The sequence below is a fragment of the Molossus molossus genome, unplaced genomic scaffold (assembly GCF_014108415.1).
Source record: "Molossus molossus isolate mMolMol1 unplaced genomic scaffold, mMolMol1.p scaffold_m16_p_19, whole genome shotgun sequence".
Lineage (NCBI taxonomy): Eukaryota > Metazoa > Chordata > Mammalia > Chiroptera > Molossidae > Molossus > Molossus molossus.
This window is the reverse complement of record NW_023425354.1, coordinates 41349278-41371308: the sequence shown is the minus strand read 5'-3', so window position 1 is coordinate 41371308 and position 22031 is coordinate 41349278. Positions and strand designations below refer to the sequence as shown.

Below are 22031 nucleotides of genomic sequence, written 5' to 3'. Positions count from 1 at the left end.
AGGGAGGGCCTGGCCCACAGCACAGGCCCTCTCCAGGCTCCGGGCCTGGGCGGTGGGTTTAAGTGACATCTGAGGACTTTTCCTCCCCATTCATACCCCACACCAGCCCTGGGCTCAAAAGTGAGTGATAAGGACACCTTCAGGGCTAGTTTCAGTTGGAACTTTGCTGCAGGCCTCAACTGTAGCAGCTCTTGGTTTGACCTGATTATTAAACGTTTTTTGTTGTTGATTTTTTTTTTTTTTAGAGAGAGCGGAAGGGAGAGAGAAATAGAAACATCGATTGGCTGCCTCCTGCACGCCCCCTACTGGGGATCGAGCCACAACCCAGGCCAGTGCCCTGACGGGAAGCGAACCAGGACTTCAGTCCACAGGATGACGCTCAATCCACTGAGCCACACCGGCTGGGCGGGGAGAAGTTTAGGATTTGGGAGCTGGGATTCTCAGGACAGCCCTGCTAACCACAGTAAATCCCTGCTGGGCTGGGGCTGTTTCCCTATCTGTTAGATAAGGTGTGGTCAAGACCAGTGGGCTTCTAATTGTTTTGACCAGGGCACCCAATAACACACTGTATCCTATCAAGTACGCACTGTGTGTAACGGACAGAACAGGACACGCATGCACACTTACTGTCCGCAGTGCACCCTGATGTTGTCTATTCTTGACTGAATGACCCACTGACTGTAAAATCCATCTATGTGTTTTGGCTCCAGCCCTGCCTTTCTAAGCATTCTGTGGCCAATATTCTAGGTTGTTATTAGTACTCAAGTATTTCTCAAAACAGAATTTGAGTGTAAAAATTTGAAAAGCAAACTCGCCCTGCTCTGGATGGCCCAGCAGAGGCCAGCACCCACGAGGAGGGGGCCCACAGCAGGGGTGAACTCTCCAGCAGGTGCCCGCGCTGGCTCCCTGCCCCCACCCCTGCTGGACCGGTCATTACCTTTTCAAGTGTTCCAGCAGGAAGAGGAAAGTGATGAGGTTGGGGTCGGGCAGGGAGCGGAGCAGATGCATCATGCAGTTTTCCTTGGCAGCAGGGTCTGACAGGGCTGTGGGGAGAGACAGGGCTCAGGCGGGGCTTGGCTCTCAGGCCTGAGCCAGCACCCCTGTGATCAGGAGGCTGCAGGGCCCTGAGGGAGAGCCTAGGCTGCCCTATGAACAGCCTGTTCTGATGGGAGGCTCCACCCACAACCTGCAACTCAGCCTGGAGGCAGGCTGGTGGGAGCAGGCGCACTGCCTCCCCTCTGCATCGGCCTTTAAGGCTGATGGTCCCCCACCCTGGTCTGTGCGGCTAAGTTTAGACAAGGGCATGAATGTTTCTCTTTTAACCGCTCCGATCCTGGAGCACGGCAGTGAGAGCCTTCCGTGGGGCTCCATTTCTCAGGGTGGCTGAAGCCCTGGTCTGCCCCAGGGGAAGAGGCAGGAGGGGCAGGAGGGACGCGCCCAGGCCTGGACTTGGCCCAGGCGGGTGGAGGCCAGAGCCCTGCTGGCCAGTGCCCTCCGCTTCCTCCCCACCCATGGCACAGGTGAAGACGACAGAGAGGGATCCTTCTAAGGCTCAGCACCAGCCGTCTCAAGTGTGCTCCGGCTCTCACCAGGCTTCTTGGCTCTGGGGTGCTGGCCCCGACCACCCACCCACTGCAAGATTTCCTTGGATACCCAGGTTTCCAAGCAAGCTCCCTGTCCCGGAGGAAGCCCAGAGGCAGCCCATGAGAGGGGAGACGCTGGTGAGAGAGGGTCCGGCCTCTGGCTCGGCCCCAGCGGCCGCACTGTGCCCTCCTGGCTGAGCCCGTGCTCAGGGCGCTGGGCAGGCCGGTAAGGGAAGCCACTGACGCGCATGTTGCTCTTTGCTCTGCTGCTCAGGAGGCCCGGCCCAGCCCAGCCTCGGGTCCCGGAGCCTCACCGATGCCCTCCATGAAGGCAGGGTACAGTCGGTCAGTGAGGAGGGGCTCGGGCAGCTCCCGGAAGTAGAGCTTGAGGGTGCCGGCAATGGCGTTGATGTCCATGTCACTCAGCATCAGCAGGATGTCCTTGTTATCTGCAGGGGAGGTTCGCGATCAGGGGCCACACCAGGGGCCACACCAGCCTGAGCCACCCCTCCCCCCTGCAGCCCTCCAGCCTTCATCTGCGGGGTGCCCCGCCCACTCCACCTCTGGTCTGGTCTCCCCTATAGAGGCAGGATGCAGGCAGTGCCACAGGTGGTCTGTGACTCAAATCCATGGGGTGGGGGGGGGGGGGGGGGGTGAAGCAGGGTTCATCGTCCAGAGTCCTGGAGTCACACTGAACATGTCACACACCCTCCTTCCTACCGGAAGCCCCCCACTGCTCAGTGCTCCAAAGGCACTGCATTTTTCACACCTGAAATCATGTTCCCAACAAAGCCCCAGACTCCAGACCGCACAGGAGCTGTGTGCCAGCACGTCCCCAGGCCCCCACCCGGCTCCCCAAACTCGTCTGCTTGGCAGCCGCCCAGGGACACCTAGAAAGGTCAGGTCCGCCACTGAGGAGTGTGCAGTCAAAGCTAGAGACAACGGTGCCCCTCCCAGAGGGCACATGGGGCCCTGCAGAGGCCAAGGGGAGCCTCAGCCAGCTAGCCCAGGCCCCAAGTCTCTCCCTTCCTCACACCCCAGGAGCCTGGGACCTAGCAAGAAAGCCAGGAACTCAGACTGGAGTCAGGAAGATGTGAGTTTCAGGCAGGCTCAAAACCTACTGGGGGAGGCCTGGGCGAGTGCCTGACCTCTGTCTCAGGCCCCTCACCTGCAGCAGTGGACAGAGGCTGGGGGAAGGGCTAAGGAGAAAGTGAGAGGAGCCCTTGCCAGGGGGATCAGAAATGGTCCACCCCGTGCCGCGGGACTGCAGTCCACAGACCGGGGCTCCTCTGCCATCGGCTAGTCAGGGCCCCTCCATGGAGAAGGCCTCCCGGTCCCACTGGGCTCTCCCGCCGCCCCGCGCCTGCGGGAGCACCAGCTCCCCGCTGCCTCCCGGCTGGGCCTCCCGGACTCACTGGCATCGAAGACGGCCTTCAGCGCCTGGATGTCTGTGGCCACCCCCGATATCCGGTAGATGCCAACCTCCTCGATGCCCCTCTTCTCCACCTCCTCCACGCACTGCCGGACGATGTAGGGCACCTTGGAGCGCTCCCGCCTGGGGGGAGGAGCGAAGGAGGGGGAGGGGCACTGGAGGGAGCCTCCCAGGGCACCCCGCAGCCCCTCCCGGGATACCCTGGCCTGGGAGAGCTGCAGCCTCTGGAGTCAGGAGGGGGCGAGGGCAGGGCTATGCCACCCCGCCCCACAGCCCGAGGCCGGCCTGTGGGGGGACAGCAAGGGACAAAGGCTGGACGTCTTGGGAGATAAGCCCAAAGACTGAGGAAAGCATGTTCCTTAGAACAGCGGTCTCAGATCCAAACGCTCTGGAGGCCAGTAGCCTGCACAAGGCAGGCGGGCGTCCTGGAGACAATGGTGGTGAGCGGGGGATGCCCTATCCCGAGGGCCGCGCTGTGGGGACCGGCCAGCCCCCACCGAGCTGCACTGTGGCTCCACAGCTGCCCAGTCTTCCCCTCTCACAGGAAGCTGAGACCTGGCATCTCCACCCTGGAGGCTGACGGATGAGGGGCCAGGGGCGGGCAGGAGCCTGGGCACCAACGCCGGAGGCTGCACCTACTTCGTCACCACGCTGATCTTCACACCGAAGACGCCGGTCTGTTTTTTCGATGGCGTCCTCTTCAGGCTCATATCTCGGCTGGTGAATTTCATGGAAAATTCCACTTTGATCTGGTTGGGGGTGAGGCAGGGCACGAGAGCCTGAGGGGTGCCCCCAAAACCTAGGGTCCCCTCACCAGGACTGTAAACAAGTCAACCTCTAGCACTCGGGGCTCCCCGAAAAGCGGCAGGGTGGGAGCAGAGGGTGTAGGCAGAGGAGAGGGGACAGGCACTGGGCCAAGGGCGGGACAGCTCCCCGAGGACACCAGCCAGAGGTCGGGCTGCCCACCCACCGCGCAGACATGTCCTTCTCTCCCGCTCACCCCGTTCATCTCGATCACATCTGTGTGCCAGTTCTTGGTTTCCACAGTTTGTGGGTCCAACTGCAAAGAAAGAAAGAAAGAAAGAAAGAGAACACAAGTGAGAGAGAGATGACAGCTCAGAGACCACGCCAGAGCTCTCTGTTGTTCGGCCACCGCGCCTAAGCTCCCTCCTCGGTCAGGACGGCAGTGCGGGGGCCAGTGCTCTTCCAGAAACCAACCCTTCAGGGTGGCTCCAGCCCTCAGCCCCTCCTGCTCTGCTTAATAAAGGGCTGCCCCCTGGTACTTCTGCCCATCACATTTCATTCACTCCTGATCACCACACCACGAGGTCGAATTACCACCCAATTCACAGATGCAGAAACTGAGGCTCACAAACAGTAGGCAACTTGCTCGACCACCTGGACTGGAGTTGACAGGAGGGGATGCAGCCTGTGCAGTGGGGCCGGACGGGGGCAGTGCAAGGTCAAGGGGAAGCCCGGGCTCGGGGTCGGACTGCCCACCTGACCCCTGACCCTGCGGCTCGCAGCTGCCGACCCAGGGAAGTGTCCCCGCCAAGCCTTGTGTGTGTCACCTGTTCACTGCAGGTGGTAACAGAGCCTTCCTCCGTGGACTGTTGCGAAGACTCGGGGAGATAACCTGGGGTAAGCGGCTGGCCCCCAAGGAAGCAAACACTCAGCAGGGGAGGCCCCCACATTGGACAGGAGCCCCTGAGGGTGGGGCTGACGGGAGAGGCTCAGGGGACTGGACAGGACTCCGATTCTCCGGACCGCAGGCTGATGCGCTAACCGCTGAGCCAAACCGGCCAGGGCTGGACTCCGATTCTCTAACCCGTGGCCTTCAAACTGTTTTCCCTTGTGCACCCACGAAATCTGTTAAAACCATGCACTCTCTGGCACATTTTAAAATCAACATCTGAATATTTCCAACGTAAGTTTAAATACTTGTGAGGAACAGAATTTCCAAAATAATGTAAATATTTACATCTTAAAATAAAACTGTTACCTCATTCTCTTAAATGTGTTCGGTGAAGCCAAAGACCATGTGACCCGATACCCACTGTCATCCACTTAAGAGACAGGACAAGCTCTCCCCCTGGTACAAACCCTAGGCTGCCCCTTCTCCTTGAGTTTGTTTCTAGTCTCTCTTCCTGAAGGACTGTGTCCTAGTTTTATTTTATGTTTAGGTCTTTTATTCGTCACCCTATTCTATTTCACTTCAACAAAAATGTCTGATTGGCCCTGGCCAGTCTGGCTCAGCGGTTAGAGCGTCGGCCTGCGGACCAATGAGTTGTGGGTTTGATTCTGGTCAAGGGCACGTACCTCGGTTGTGGTTCGTCCCCGGCCCTGGTCGGGTCGTGCGGGAGGCAACCAGTCCATGTGGCTCTATCACATCGATGTTTCTCTCCCTCCCTCCCACCCTCCCTTCCACTCTATATAATGATAAATGGAAAAATATTCTCGGGTGAGGAATTAAAAAAATGTCTGTATAAGTGGAAAGAAAAACCTTCCTGAGACCACAAGGTTCCAAATACTCAAAACATATTCTGGATTAGTTATCACAATGATTTATTGTATACAATAAAAAAATTCACCAACACATTAGACATTGTAATAAATGTTCAGCAGCAAAGCACCATTTAACCAGATGGGAGAGGCTGTTTTCTGTCTTGGTTCTCGTATGCGTCCGAGAGCACTTTGTACTAGGGCGAAATAGGACTCAGCATCAGTTCTGTTCGTATTTTCTTGTTTTTGTTTTTAAGGATGTTACAGAATGAAATATCCTATCCACATCAATAAGTAGATGAGGCTGAAAATAGTTTTATTATAGCATTAGGCAACCTTTAACCTCTTTCCTTATTTGCCTTTAACCGCACATATACCCATTGTCAAAACTTATTTTAAATCCTCTCTCAGCTGACAATCCCCATCAGTTTTGTAAGAAGGGGAAACACCCGACTTGTGAAAGGACCTGGAACCCAGCCCTGAGAGTCTTTCATTTTTTTCAACACCCACACCAACATCTCAACTGGCCCCTCTGCTGTGCACCCAGGAGGTGTCGGACGGGGGACAGGTCCCCAGGCAGCCTCGGGCTCCTCTGCAGACAGAGGTAATGGCAGAAGGCCCATGGGAGCGCAGGCTCTGCAAACGGACTCCCTGGAAACTCCCTGCGTGTATCCACTGCAAGTCTCTGCACCCCCAGGGCACGTGCACGGTTTGAACACCACTGCCCTAACAGGGCTCCCACAGAGGGAAACGAGTTGGGTTAACCCAGGTGGGCTGGGCTCTGGGGCTTCCTACAGCTTGAGGTCCTTCCTGAACCTTCTATCGTGCACACACCAGCTGGGGACAGGTGGCACCCGAGCCTCTGATGGGAGCTGGGGTCTGCATCCGGGCGGGCTCTGGCCCAGGACCAGCCTTCAGCAGTCAGTCCCCTGCCCGGAGGAGGGACTGAACTGAGCACAGGAGAGGGGGAGCGGTGTGGAGAGAACCGAGCACCCCCACGCTCCCCACGCAGCACCTCCTCAAACACACAGAGAAGCGCATGGGATTCAGCAGCCTGGCTGCTGCCCAGCTCTTACTCCAGAAGGCTTGGGGCCAAGTGTCCTACTGGGTCCCCAAGGGAGCCCCAAGTTTGGCCTCACTTTCCTGAAGCCTCCCTCCCCTCTAAACTTCGTCTTTTTAAATCTTTTTTTGGGGGGGAGTTAATCCTCACCCGAGGATATTTTTTTCCATTCATTTTTAGAATGGAAAGGGGGAGGTGGAGAGAGAAACATTGATTAGTTGCCTGACTGGTTGCCCCCCCCCCCAGACAGATGGACACTAACCACTGAACCACACCAGCTAGGGCCTCTAAATGTGTTTTTGTCCCAAACCCTCACAGCCTTCACCCCATCCAGAACGCTGGGTCTGGGACACAGAACCTGGGTCTGCCCGAGCCCTGCCCTCCAGCAACAGCCCTGCCTCTGCTCTTTGTCAACAAAGGCGGATGCTGACCTTGGAGCACACATTCGAAAGTGACCCCCCTTTTATTCAATTTATTTTAGAGAGGGAGGGAGGGAGGGAGAGGGAGGAGGAGAGAGGGAGGGAGGGAGAGAGAACAACAGAGAGGGGGAGAGAGATAGAGAGAAGGAGAGACATCAATCCGTTGCCTCCCATATGCACCCCAACCAGGGATTGAACCCGAAACCTTTTGGTGTATGGGATGATGCTCCAACCAACCGAGTCACACTGGCCAGGGCTGGAGTGAGAAGCCCTTTTAACACGGGTCTCTCTAGGCATCAGCATGAACCTCAGGCCAATCCCCTGCCCCAGCCTCCCCTGACCTGGCAGCTGCCACTGAGCTGGTGGTCCCTCCGAGGGTCCTGGAGTGGCATCTGGATGCAGCCCAAGCAGGGACAGTGTAGGGACTGAGAGTCAGACTGATCTGGGTCCAGATGTTTGCCCTTCATTCAACTGTGTGAATTGGGGCAAATCACTTAACCTCTCTGAACCTCAGTGTCCTTGCAGGGGTGTCCATCCTACCTCAGAGGGTTGCTATGGGAAACGATGACAGCAAATGATGACTTGGGAGCATCTCTTCTAAGTCTGGCCCAATGCCAAACCCTTCATATACAGCATCTCCATTAATCGTCACAACAGGCCTTAGAGGTTTAAGCCTTGAAAGTTGTTCCCATTTCACAGATGGGGACATGGAGGCTTAAAGAGAACGAGGAACTTGCCCAGTGCCACACATCAAGAAAGTGCGAGCCGGGGATAAAAATCTCTCTGACTCACCTGCTCTGCTAAACCTCGTGTAAAGCACCTGGCCTGGCGCCTGCGCCTCTTGTCAAGGACGACGGCGCCGGTACCGTTATTTATTCAGAAAGGAGACATCAGGGCCCCTGGCGCGTGGTCTGGCACCACGGCGGGCCTGGTGCTGGCAGGCCGCCTGCAGTGCAACCCTTCTGTTACTCCCCTGCCCACTGCTTCTCTTCCAGCCGCCAAGCAGCAGACCTGCGTTCTCCGGGGAGCCTCTGGGCCGGGAAAGCAACTCCTGACGCTATGGCCCAGCGCTAGCCCTGCCTCCTCCAGGGAGCCCTCCTGGATACCCCCAGGCCCCAGGACTCTTCAGTTCCTTCTGTCCCTTGCACAGAGACCCTGTCCCTCCGAAGCCTGCTGGCACCATCTGCAGCTATTTTATTTTAATTTTTTTCTTTATTGATTTTAGAGAGAGGGAGAGAGAGAAATATCGATGAGAGAGAACATCGACTGGCGCCTCCTGCATGCCCCCCACTGGGGATCAGACCTACAACCTGGGCATGTGCCCTGACCGAGGATTGAACTGGTGACCTCTTGGTGCATGGGTCGACACTCAACCACGGAGCCACACCGGCTGGCTGCAGCTGTTTTACACGCCCGAGGCCAGGTCTGTGGTGCTTTTGAGTGGTACTGGGAGTCCCCGCCACTGCCACATTTTTGCTCCCGTCTACAGGTGTACCCTGGTATGGCTCAGGGAGGCCTGCCAGCCCCTCGGCGCCCCGACAATGAAGCTCTGTCTCCCAGGGGGCCAGCAGCCTCCAGAAGCCAAGTCTATTTCAGGATGTCATTTAAATATGGAGAAGGGAGGGTGCATGGAGAGGGACATGACACGTTTTCCAGAGAAATGATGCTGCCTGGATGGCTGTGGCTATTTATAACCCCTGGGAAACGTGGACTCTGCTATTTCCTGATTAGATCAGTGCTGGGGCGGAGGGCCAGCCCCTGGGGTGGCAGAGGGCAGGAGCACCTGGCTGCTCGCCCTCCAGTCCCAGCAGACAGGCGCCATCCATCGGTCCTGCAAAGCAGGCACCTGGGGACCAGGCACCTGGGGCATGTCAGGTCACCTGGGGGAGAGAGGAAGATGGGGCTGCAGAGGGCCAGGCTGGGGGAGACCCCCAGAGGGCCCTTCCTTCACCCTACAGGAAATGCACAGACAGTGGGGCTGCCCCAAGGTGGGGCCCAGGCCGGAGACAGAAACGGGCCACAGAACAAGAAAGTAATGAGCGAGTGGGCGGTACACATGGCCGCTGAGAGCAGCTCAACCTTTGCATTTGGACTTGGCTGATGACGTCTGCATATTCAGACCTCTCTCTGTCAGGGAGACTCGGCTGACCTCTGGGACTGATGTCCAGGAGAGAACCACCAGGTCCCCCGCAACAAAATCCCGGGATCCTGCTGAGAACCCTGCATCCCCACCTAGGAGACGGCGGGTTCCCAGGGAGACGCTGGCAGGAGGCTGGGAGGCTGACTTCCCTAGTTGGGCTTCCGTGGCCTCACGTTTAAGGCAGGGCACTCCCAGCGGCCTTGCAGAGGGCTGAGTACCAGAGGATCCGAGGGCCGGGGACAGTGCTCTGTACACACCCGAGCATCCTCCAGATGGGAGGTATCACCTCCACTGTGGGAATGTCCTCAGGGGTCCCCTCTGAAAGGTCTAAGCCCCTCCCCCTGGCCTGTTTGTCCCCAGCCTGGTGCAGGTGACCCCAGTGCTGCTCCTTCCTCCCCTCTGGCTCCGGGCCGTTCGTGGCGCCCTCCAACCGGTGCTTGGGATTTCAGTGGCACCAGAGAGTCTAGGGTCCCCATCTTGTTCCTCTGAGTAGGTGACAGAGCCCACATTCAAACCCAGGTCCTTCTGACAGTGGGCAAGTCTTCCCTCTGTACCACACACCTTCAACCACACAGCTGGCCCTAAAGTCTGGTGACTTCAGCCACCAGCCCTTCCCCTCACCCTCACATGGGCTACTTCAATCCACAGTGAGGGGTCCCCACCCTGTGGGGCAGGGAAACCAGTATTACAGCGGGCAGTATGTCCCTGGGAGGGGGAGGCACGGAGGCGCTCGGGGATGATGGGGGCCATGAAGACAGTATTCCCCAGGGGCTCCCAGGACTCCACTTCCCTCCCCAGTCCCTCAGGCCCCTTCCATGTCACTGCCCCACAGCCCGTCCGACCCCAGCCCTCCCCGGACTCTCTGGGCCTGGGGCCTGTCCGCGCAAGGGCAGGGACTTCCCTTGAGGCCCAGAGGGGTCTTGAGGGCTAATAAAAACCCAGTGCTTCTTAATAATAAGGGCAGTCAATTCGGCATACCGAAGCTGTCACCCTAAGAGGTGAACGGGGTCCTGAATGGGAAGGCAGAGCTGTCCAGCCATGTTTCTGGGGACCCCTGCCAGAGGCTGAGTGCTGGGCTGTGACCAGGCCCTGAGCCAGGTGTCCTGTCTGACGGGGCACAGTTCCTGTGGCCACGGTGGCGGTCCTGGGTTGGCTTTCCCCTGCCCTCCTCCAAGCACATTCGCATGCTCTGGGCTGGTCCCTTTGGGCCACCAAAGCCAGCCTGTCATTGGGACAGACCGCAGGCGTGAGAGGCATGGTAGGGCTGGCAGTGGGGAGCAGGGAGCTGCCAAGAGCCTGCCCCTCCTCCCTCCTGGGGAGGGTACTGGAGGATTCCGTCGACGTGGCAGTGTGGAGGGGGGTGCCAGGGCCTATATCCTGGCTTCCAGCTCAGCAGCTGGGTTGGGGAGACCAGGTTCAGTAACTCGCCCATCTTCCCAGAGGCCTACCTCCCCCCACAGGCCAAGCGAGCTCTGCCTCCAGCCCCTGCCTTGCAGGGCCGGGCACCCCCCAGGCCAGCTGCACCACAGGCTTGTGCAAGGCCCTGGGACCAGGCCGCTCACCTCAGCTCGCTCCCCCCGTCCCTCCCGAGACTGTGGCGTTCCCAGAGGCCCACATATGGAAAGGGTTTAGCAGCTCTGAATGAGGCTTTTATTGAAGCCAGGTTAGGCGCACGGCGCCCACTGTGACCTGCCTCCCCCAGCGCCGGTCCAGCGGGTCAGCTCGCCCCGTGTCTGCCGCACTTCCAGCCCTTGGGCCGGGCACAGCTGTGGACAGAACTCAAACCTGGGCGGCTCTGGGAGACCCCAAGGCTGGGCACCGTTCTCCCCGAGCCCGGGGGCTCTGTCTTTTCAGAGCCGCCCACCCCCTGCCTTCCCTGCCACACAAAGCCTGGAGACCTCGCCCCAGAAGCAGGCCTCAAACAGCCCCATCCCAGCTCAGGGACACGTCGGGGCACTAGGGGGGAAGGGCAGGGTCATGTGGGAAAGGAACCGATCAGGATCAGAGCAGCACAGAGACCGCCCCCAGAGCAGGGCTACCTGAGGTCTGACCGGAAGTTCCATGTAGCCGCCGGCCAGGCCGAGGCAGGGCCTTTGGCCTACCCTGGGCTCAGTGGCCTCCCTCTGAACTTGGAGTAGTGTGGTTAGAATGATGAAAGTCCTTCTCTGTAGCTGACTTCATCCCCCCTCTCCCGGCCAGGAAGGCTCTCTGGGCACAGAGCCTGTTAGCAAGAATAAGAGGCGCCAGCCATTCCGCTGCCCGTGCCCGCTGAGGGGCCTCCCGTGGACTCGTCCCTGGGCCCACGAGCCACATGCTCGCCGGACACCATCAGAAGTGACTGCCCACTGCTACGCACAGCATGCTAGCTGGCAAGCACACACAGCAGGACCCCGCATCCGGGGCCCACGGCTCCGACCCCAACGGGCTCCATGACCACTCAGACAACTGAGCCAGCCGCAGGCACCCAGCAGGCTGTGCCCTCCTCCTTGGCAGGATGGCGTGAATGACGGCCGGGGTGCAGGCTGCCTAGGTGTGAGCAGTGGGTCCTGCACTGAGCCGCTCATATGATCTCATCTGTGCCACTCCCCGAGCCTCAGTTTCCCCACATGTAAAACGTGTGGCTAATAATAACAGCACCTCGTAGGCTGTCAGGGCTGAGAACAGGGCCTGGCACTCAGCCTGCGCTTGGAGCCTGTCGGCATCGTTACAGCTGGGCTCAAACTCTGGGGCGTCCCACTGCACTCAGATTAAAACTGAACACCTCCCTGCCCGGCCGCTGTGGCTCAGTGGTGGAGCGTCGACCCATGCACCAAGAGGTCACCAGTTCGATTCCCGGTCAAGGCACACGCCCAGGTTGTGGGCCCGATCCCCAGTCTGGGGCATGCAGGAGGCGGCCAATCGATGTTCTCTCTCTCTCTCCCCTCCCCTCCCTTCCTCTCTCTCTAAAATCAATAAAGAAAAAAAAATTAAAAAACAAAAAAACCCCAAACTCTGCATTGCGGCCTGTGAGACCCTACACAGTCCAGCCACTGGCCACTTCACCAGGACACACACTCTGCACACGCCACGCTCACCTCGGCTGCCGTGGGGTCTGTGCCTGCCGGTCCTTCTGCCTGGAATATGCACTGTCCCGGATCTATCGAGAACCCTTCGTATCATTTAAATCTTGGTTTAAAATCCTCTCTGAGCAAGGCCGCCCCCATTCCTCCCTGACCCATCACCCGTTTAACTGTCTGTACAGCACACTGCACAGCCTGAAACCTCACTGACTGCCCGACTCTCCGACAGGAGCGAGTCCTCTCGCCTGGGCCACCTCCGCAGTGGCCGGCACACTAACGGGGCCCCGTCGATATTCAGGGACTAAATGGACTCACTGGGATGGGGGCGTAGAGAAATCGCCTTCCCACCAGGGCTCCTTCAAGGCCGGGATCGAGCCCCCCTGCAGCTCGCCTCGCTCCTCCCGGGCTCAGGAACGGCTGGCCCGGGCCCAGGAGCAGCCGGGTGACCTCTCCCACCCAGACTTTCCCAGTGTGCTGAGAGTTTAAAGCTTAGGGATAGGAATCTTGAGACATGGCCAAAATCATCATGTGAACTGGATCTAGGAGATCATCCTGTACATCCCCTTCGTTCTACTGATGCCAGAGAACCACAGAGGTGAAGAGCTTTGCCCAAGGTCACACGTCAAGTTCTGACAGTCGAGTCAGGATGGGGTGGCTTCTTGTGCCCCAGAAGCCTGAGGGGTGGCAGTTCTCCGAGGAGGGGCCCAGAGCTTGGAGGCCTTCAGGCATCTGACGGGAAGGGGAGCTGTGGCTGCCTCTGCTTGGCTCTGAATGTTGGAGGCACCGACCCTGGCTGGGGTCACTGGCCAGGACAGGGCCTGTTCCAGCTTCTCCCTCAGCCAAAGCAGAACCAGAGGGACCACGGTAGGGGTACGGGGCCCTCCCGGTCTCTCTGCAGAAGAATCTCAAAGGGCGGGTCCCACAGCTGCTTTCCACCTCCCGAGGGCCCAGCCTGGGCAGTGGGGCCTTGGTCTAAGGCAGGTTCTTAACCTGGGGGTTGCGACCCCTTTGGGGGTCGAACGACCCTTTCACAGGGGTCACCTAAGACCATCGGAAAACACATCTTTCAGATGGTCTTAGGAACCTAGAGACCGCTCCTCTATCCGTCTCCAGGGGGGTCCGCCCACATAGACACGAGGAACTGGATTAAAGGGTCACGGCATTAGGAAGGTTGAGAACCACTGGCTAAGGCCTGCTGGGACCCAGGTCCACAACAGACTCTGGCTCCATCCTGGGGTCTGGGCAGGAGGTTCTAGGTGTGGGGTGATTATGTTACTCTAGGGCGCCAGGGAGCTCTCAGAACAGAGCCCCTCTTCTTGAACCAGTGTGATTTTATTATTATTATTATTATTATTATTATTTTAAATCCTCACTGAGGGTATTTTCCCATTTATCTTCAGATAGAGAGGGAGGGACAGAGAGAGAGAGAGAGAGAAACCGACTGGCTGCCTCCTGCATGACCCTGACCCTGACCAGGGCCGGGGACCTAACCACAACCGGAATCAAACCGGTGACTCTTTGGTCCAAGGGCTGACACTCTAACTGCTGAGCCAAGCCGGCCAGGCCTGCCCAGAGTGATCTGACAGGGAAAAGCACATGGCGCCCGCCGACCAGCTCCTGACAATGTGGCCGCCAGCAAGGCCACTCAGCAGAGGGCTGGGCCTTACCAGTGCCTGGCAACCCCCCAAACCAGCACCTGCAGAAGTGTCTGGGCTCTTTCCAAAATGTCTGCCCAACTGGGGCCTCACCCCCTCTGGTCACCCCTGCAACCCAGGCTCCGGCAGCTTTGGCTTTTCAGGAACCACCTTGGTTGGCGGGCTCAGCTCCCTGTGGTCTGGGGCCATCCGAACGCTGGGGCACCGAGCCCAGCACAGCCGACTGACCAAGCCACCTGTGGGTCCCGGAGATGCTGGGAGGGCCAGGGCCTTCTCGGACCTGCCCAGGTGCCAAGCAGCAGCACCTTGCCAAGTTCACTTGGAGCAGGCAAGGGTTTCCCACCTAGGGGCCTGTGACCCTCTAAAATGCCACAGCGGTGCGTCTGGTTAGCTGTGTCTGGGAGGGGGCTCCGTACTTCTCGTCTGATTCGTAGAGTCAAGGACTCCTGCTCCGTGGCATCAGACAGGCCTCGGGAGCCAGCTTAGCGGAGAAGCAGGGGCGCTGGGGGCAGGAGGCCACCCATGTGACCCAGAGTAAGGTCCTTTCTCAAGGGAGTGACTGCAAGAATGCAGGGAGGTCACTCCACTCCTCTTCCCACCCTCCAGCTGGCCTGGTCACACTCCTGGCCCACAGAGGTCCTGGAGGAAATGAGCCGGCTGCGGGTTCTCCAGTCCTGTGGGGAGGCACCACCGTCCCCTGCCTACAGCTGGGGATCACGACAGAGGTGTGGGTGGGCAGGTGCAGGGGGAAGACGCCACGGGATGCAGTCTCTTCCCTTCAGCTAACAGGGTGGGGACAGGTGCGGCAGAGGGAAGGGGGCAGGGCTGAGCAGTGGGCAGCCAGGGTAGGACAGATGTCTGTTACACAAGGTTTCAAGATCTTTCTTGATGCCCGGAGCCAGATCACGATATGAAGTAGATTAGCTCACCACATATCTGTATGTCACATCCCAGCACCCTGGTACCCACGACAGCCAGCGAACGGCCAAGTGAGCCTTGGGGGTGGAGGCATGGTTTGCGTACCTGCTGCTCCCTGTTAGGAAGAACTGTCCATGTAAACGAGACTCTGGGAGGGGCCAGGAGCTGTCCTGTGGTGGCAATCAAGAAGGTAAAAGCATGGGAACCTCTGAGCCCTCAGGCTCCCCAGACAAGGAACTCAAAGGTGGCTCCTCATCCTGTCCTTCCTCTAATCCCCCCGAAGCAGAGGGAGCAAACCCCATCACAGAGCAGGCGGCCTCACTGGGGTTCAGCAGCAAACCCCTCCGTTTACCTTGCCAGCCTCCAGCTTCCGGAGAGAAGCTCCTTGGAGGCAGGGAACCCCTTAAAGCAGAGACAAAGTCATCAGGATCCAACCTCAACTCTCCCCTCCTCCCTGGACCCTGCCGGTTCCCCTGACCCCCCACCTCCAGCTGGTGTCTGGCCTAGATTCCCATCACAGCCCCAGACAAACACTTCTGGCCCGGACTCACTGGGGCCCTCCTAGGCCTCTGCAGCTCCCACAAGTGACCCCATTAAGACCTTCGGACACGTCAGGGGTGGGGTTCGGGACTCCTCTTCCAGTCCCTCTCCCTCCAAAGTGCAACCCAAGGGTCTAGGAGCAGACAGGATGGGAGGAAGGACAGGCATGGAAGCTGGTCTCCTTGAGACTGATTTGGAGCAAATTAGAAAAATAAAATAAAGGAGAAATGCGAGGTTAAAATGCCAAGAGGACTGGCAGAACCCACAAACCCAAATGCCACGTGTCTCCTCTGCTAACTGCTTGCACAACAAACCAACCGCCAAGTCAGAGGCCTGAATGAGGGAGGCTTCAGCCCCAGAACTCTCTTTGGGGATAAGAACAACGCCAACCACAGCCCCTGGGACCCAAGGAGAGCCTGTGAGTGGTCCCCGAGCAGACTCCTTGGGCCAGGGGCCCTGCAGGTTAATACTGGGACTTTTCCATCTGAACTGATCCTTCAGCCTCAGCACAGTGTCCCCAGATGAGTCACACACACCCTCCTCCAGCCTTTAACGAAGCTTTGGTTAAAGGGGAGCAGGAGGGCCACAGGTGTCTGGGGTACCCACCACATCAAATCCTTAGGGCAAAATTAATGAGCTGACCCCTCCCCCACCCACCTAACCTGTTACCCATCTAAGCCCCCTTTCCTGGCAGGGAGCCTGCTGCACTGCCCCCCTCCCCCCAAAGGTTAAGCAGCTGGGGAAAGAAGGGAAGGGGGCAGTGAGCGGGCCTGGCTCCACAAGAGGGCTTGCTTACCCACCAGCCCGGGCACAGCAAGGCGGGCACAGCAGGGTGAATGAACGTCCCTCTGTCACCCATGGTGCAGACCCTGTGTCCATGACACCAACATACTTTGTCACACAGCAGGGGCAGGAGACTGACTCGCTCACCACAGAGCATCCCAGCGCCAGAGACACCCTGCAGCTGCACTGATGCCAATCAGCTCAGCAGCCCAGCGCCCGGCTGGCCCGGCATGCTTGCCCATGAGACACGGAGCCATCAGACACCCGCCGAGGCAAAGCCCGCTGAAAAATTCCTGAAGTGGCTTCTTGGCTTTGTCAGTTACAAATACAAAGGGAAAGAAAAGTTTGCGGTTTTAGGGTTTAAAGTTGCCCCCTACCTGCCAGGCACCTCCCCAAAGATGCAGGTAAATTGGAAGAGCTCTGTTTGGCTGGCACTGGGCCAGGAGCCTGCTGGGTCAGTTTCTTGCCAACCTTGAGGTTTGGGATTGGACGAGGAGCTTTGAGCTGGTGTCTGCTGCCCTCAGCAGGTTTGGACAGAGGGGGTGCAGGGGGGAATGGCTCCATGCTGCCGGGCACAGACAGCTGCCTCAGCACAGAGGGGCTCTGCTGGCCTGGTCCCCAGAGAAGCTGAAGGTGACACAGCGGCCAATGCAGGATGGCTCAAGTTGCTGCCCTGCCCAGCACTTTCCAGGACTGATGTCACCCCTGGGAGGTCAAGTATGCCCCACTGGCAGGGGATGAAACTAGACCAGGAGCCAATGGCCCAAGAGCACTTCCTCTTGGCAGGTGCCAGGAGCCTCTATGCTGGCTGGCAGTAAGGACTCGTGCAAAGGTCCCCTTCCGAGCTACAGGAGAGCTTGCAAATCCCCATCAGCCGCAGACTGGCCAAAGCCTTGAAGGGCACAGCTCTGGCCACCAGGACAGTGACACCTTGCTCAGGCAGTTAACTTAATCTGCAGTTATCAAGCACGTACTGTGTGTGCTCGGCACTGGGTCTGGCTCTTCCTCAGATGCCCGCTGCCAGGGCCTAAAGCCAGCCCGAGGCAGCCTGCCCAGCTGCAGGACAGTCAGCTTCTATCTCAGATTTTAATCCCCACCCAGGTCTGGGGCTGCAAGCAGGATGGGCAGTCTTCCCTGGCACAGCTCAGACTGAACTGCCCACTGGGTCAGGACAGCCCTGGCACACTGAGTTGCTGGTGTCTCGCTGGCACTGGGCCAGCAGTCATCTGGGTGGTCCCTGAAGAGGCAGCCTACAGACCCCAGACTCAGCAGCACCTCTGCCTCCCCACCACACCCCCCTTCCTCCCTGGTGGAGACGATGCCACAGTCCCATACAAAGAAACCTCAGATGGTTGATGGAGTGGAGGTGCCACTGCCAGTGCCCCTCAGTAAGGGGGCAGCCACAGTCAGCAACATCCACTGGATGGATGTAGGGGTAGGGTCTTGGTGGAGCACCATAGGGGGCCACTGATACCCAGGAGCGCCTTGCCTACTCCGTTCATGTTCCTGCCCCTACAGACTCAGACAGGAGCCAGGCAACGCTCTCCCACGAGAAACAACCCCCTTTCCTGAGACAGAGACAGATGCAGAGAGAGCAGCCAGGGTCAGCGGTGGGGGTAGCAACGAGCATTAATCATCAAATCAAGGCCAGCAAAGCAGATCTAAATGCAGACCCCAGTTCTGTCCCAGGTCTCTACAACCTGGCAAGATCTGGGACCCAGCTCCAACAGGAGAGGGCAGAGGGGTCCCAGCACCCCCAGCCCGGTCTCAGTCCCTCTAGTCCCCCGCTCCGGTCCCCCCAGCACCTTTTGGCGGAGCAGCTTGCTGCGCACACGGCCCCAGAGCCGGGCGCCCGTGTTGGGGGGTCGCTTGCCCGCCGGCTCCTCCAGCTGATCCAGGCAGCAGCGCTCCAGGGGCTCGCACACCGCCGTTAGGCTACAGTCGGGCTGAGGCAGGACGTCGGTCATGCCGGCGGTGGCTCCCACGCGGAGCCGCACGGGCACCGAGCTCGGCGGCAGACAGAGGGAGTGTCCGGAGCACTCAGTCCCCAACGGGCACAATTACTGGAGTCGGGCCGGGGAGCGCATGGTGCGAGGCTCCGCTTTCTCCTCCCCTGTCCCTCCTCCCGGGAGACTGAGCCGCGGGAGGAGCCGCGGGGGCCCTCTGCTCGCCGGCTGGTCCGCCGAGTGCGTGCGCCACAGACGGCCCAAGCAGCGCGGGGAGGTCCCCGCCTCCACCGAAGGAAGTGACTCAGAGGCACTGGAGGCTGCCCCCTCCAAAAATCCCAACCTCCGGGTTTTAACTCCTGGCAGGCTGGGGCTCCTCCTCCCGGACCCTGCCTTTCTCCCGCCAGCCCCTACTAAATAAAGTTTGACAAGCAGCTAAACACAATCCAGTCCCTTCCCCTCGAGATCCCTGGTTAACCCCTTCACCGCCAGGCTGCTCCCTGGGCTGGACGTGAGGACGGCTTGAGGGAAGCCAGAAAGTGTGAGCAGGGGCAGGAGCCGCATTTTGGCCACCTACAGCTGTCCTCGTCCTGGAAAAGGATCCGCAGCCCTGGAAGTCTGCTTCCCTCCCCCCAACTCCTGCCCCAAGGCGCCTGCCTCCCTCAACTTGGTGTCAGGACCAGAGAAGCATGTACCAGCAATCCTACCTCTTGTGGAGAGTGTAAAGAGTAAGGACAGTCTCACCCAACCGGTGTGGCTCAGTGGTTGTGTCCTCCACCAGTGCACCAAGAGGTCGCTGGTTCGATTCCCAGTCAGGGCACATGCCCAGGTTGTGGGCCAAATCCCCAGTGGGGAGCATGCAGGAGGCGGCCAGTCGATGTTCTCTCTCATCCATGTTTCTATCTCTCTTTCCCTTCCTCTCTCTCTGAAAATCAATAAAGAAAAAAAAAAAAAAGAAGGATGCTCTCTAGTGAGGCAGCCTCCTCACTAGTGAGGGGCCCCAGAAGGAATCAGCTACTATGGGCCATCTCCTTGGACATGAGCAAAAGCCAAGGATGACACTGGTCAACAGTGCCCAGCAAGAGGTGCTCCTCACATGGCCCTGTGCACCTCACCAGAAAAGCCTGAGAAAGGCTTGTGCTGCAAGGGGCACTCAGCTACTTTGTGCTGGGTGCCTTGGGAGCTAACGTATGAACTTGTTTTTGACCATCAAGTTGGCGAATGTTTTGACCGAAGAGTGAGAAGTGAATCATTTTTCATGGTAGCAATACAAATTAGAGCACTGGAAAAATCTCCAAGGCAAGTTTTCCGGGGGAAAGGGAAGGGCCGGAACCCCAAATGATTAGGGTACACAAACCCAGAGGCATCCAGGACGTCCCACCACACAGAGCTAGGCACAGGGTAGGAAAGAAACCAATATTTTCACAGTGCCAACCACAAGCTGGGTCCCATGCAAAGGGCTTTCAAGTACCTGACTGCATTTAAAGACTCTCAACTTTTGTGATGTTGGTGTTATGGTTCAGGTTTCAGAATTGATGAAATTGGGGCTCAGGCATGTAAAGTTATCCCTTGAGGTCAAGCAGCTCCGGCCAGGGAGTGCTCACAACCACTGACTCTCACTGAAGTGTGGCTGGTTCTTTGGATTCAGGAAAAAAAGCTGAGTCAGGATATTTCTTGGTTGACCTCCAGGGCACAGAACCAGCCCTTCACCTCTGGAATACTCCTGCTGGGTCTCAACCAGCATACAGGTCTTGGGGTGTAACATGAGAGTCCTCAGTGCTTTTTTGAGACGGGGTGACTTCACTGCAGATAGCCAAGACCTGACATAGTAAGAGCTGCCATTTACTGAGACTTTACTACGCGGCAGTCAGCACGCTAAACCTGCACATGGGTTAACTCACTTAATGCTCCCCAAACCTTATTAAGTAAGTACTGGCATTCTCGTTTTTCACTTAAGGAAAATAAAGACACAGAGAAGTTGAGCAAAGTGCCCAAGGCCAGGCTGGGCCATGAAGGAAGGTCTGGTTGACTGCAAAATTTATACCCCCAACACTGTGATCCCCAACACTGTGACAGCTGGTGTGGCAGGACCTTCTGCCTGGCTGGTGGAGACAGGTCCTGGGCCCTGCTGGGCTCTGGGTGTCCCTGTAGGGCACCCAGGCCAGCTCCATCTCCTCCAGGACCCACACTCCACACCCCCTTCTGCACAGTGTAGACAGGGCCGGGATGCCAAGGCCGTACATAGCCTCTTCTCACCTGAGCTTAAGTTGTCTGGAGCCACTACAGCTAAACGGGGGGCCGAGCCACACAGCTTTTCCAGCACCCCAAGGATGAGGGGAAGAGATCCACACAGGCAGCGACATACGGTGTCACTGCCCAGCCGAGGCCTGAGCCACCCTCCTGCCCCATCCCTCACCTGCCTCTCCCAGGCCACCTGGATGCCACCTCTGAAGACAGTCTTTCTCCAGCCCCATGAGGGGCCAGGCGGCTTCTGCACCCCAGATGCCACAGAACCCACTTCCTCCAGAAAGGCTTTGCTCATTCCTGCAGGCCTCATTTCTCCATCCCGTTCATTTCACTCAAGAGGCCTTGACGGAGGGCCCATGTGCCCGACCCTGGGGCAGGAATCACAGAGAGTAATCAAAAGCCTGCACTTGACAAAGCAGACAGCCCAAGAGGAGATGAAACATGGGCTTAAATGCCTCTCAGCAGGAGGCAGAAAGACATTCATGCATTTGGCACATATGAATTATGCACCTACCTGCGTCACAGTCAGATGGACAAACCTTTGTCTTTGACTCAAGAAATCCAGTCTTATGCTGAGAACAGCATAGAGAAAGTGCCATGAAAGTCTAGAGAGGAGAGAAAATTCTAGCCAGAGGGGATCAAGGAAGGCTTCCGAGAGGAGGGGTTGGCATGACCTAGAGCTGTAGGAAAAGGCTCCTCACCCCAGCTTTATTCTGCATCTCTCAGCTAATGTGCAACTGCTGGTTGTGTAACTGGCTGGTAAGGTGCCATTATAATTGCTGACCACATTCACCTGCTGCAGACACATGGTCAGCGCTTGGCACCGCTGGTGGGTTAACTTCAGAACTGGCCCCTCGCTGGCTTTCTAAGGCCTCGTCCCTCTATCTGGGTCACATTTCCCAAGATGCAGTTCCTGGGAATGCTGTGCAGGGTGTGCCTGCCCCCCATCTGCAGGTGTGTGGGAGAAGGGGGACAGAACAGATCCTGTTTCCAAAGCTCCGCGCTTGTCTGTCTTAGGAACCCCAGGCTCAACACTTGTCTGGGTAAAGGCAGTTCTGATTGGATGAAAGGTGGCCAACTAGTCTCCATGGTGACATAAGCACCTTAGCAGATGGGAAGCCGTTAGGAGGCTGTTCCCTGGAGCTGCTCATCTTTCCCTTCCTCCCCGAGGACTGGGCTCTCTCCAGGGATAGCACAGATTTGTCTTCCCTTCCCCAAGCCTGACTCAGTCCCTCCTGAAGTCAATGGTCTAGGAGGAGAGGATACAGTGGGGTTTGTACAAGACAAATGTTCCCAGCAAATTCCTCAAAAGCAGCCGTCTGAGTTCTGGTCCCTTCAGCCTACATGGACCCTGCCTGTCTGCTGCACGAGGTGGGCTCAGGCTGCCCTGGCCACCCAGGGAGCGACCGCATGCCCTCCCCCCTCTATCCACCCCTTCCATCCAGCCACACCTGGCAGGATCCGCCTCTGAGGACATGCAAGGGCCCCCTCTCTGGATAAACAGAGCCTGGGCGGTAAGGCCCACACGAACAGATGTCACTGCCTTTGGAATTAAAAACATTCCTCGTAGACTGTCCAGTCCTCTCTCATCCCCTCCCTGGGCTCTCTGCCAGAGGAAGGAGAGGGGCCATCCTTGGGAGAGGCAGGGCAGGACCCTGGGTTATACCTGGGGAGCAGCAGAGACCTGGGGTGGCCGGACCAGCCACCCAGCCGGTTGTGACAGGTAAAATCAGGCTAAAGTGATCCT

The 22031-nt window shown here is 58.2% G+C and overlaps 1 protein-coding gene across 5 annotated transcripts in view; it reads right to left on the bottom strand.

Moving 5' to 3' along the window:
• The window catches only part of ABR (ABR activator of RhoGEF and GTPase), a 188509-nt gene that overhangs the window by 4859 nt on the left and 161619 nt on the right, over positions 1-22031 (bottom strand). For 4 of the 5 annotated variants that reach the window (XM_036267646.1, XM_036267648.1, XM_036267650.1 and 1 more), the window contains 5 exons: positions 4016-4075; positions 3655-3764; positions 2999-3138; positions 1898-2032; positions 938-1043 (listed from right to left, as the gene is read on the bottom strand). In XM_036267646.1, coding sequence (XP_036123539.1) covers positions 938-1043; positions 1898-2032; positions 2999-3138; positions 3655-3764; positions 4016-4075 — 551 coding nt within the window. Of the gene's footprint in view, positions 1-937; positions 1044-1897; positions 2033-2998; positions 3139-3654; positions 3765-4015; positions 4076-17896; positions 18132-22031 lie in introns of those variants that run through there. The other variant, XM_036267651.1, reaches the window with a different exon arrangement.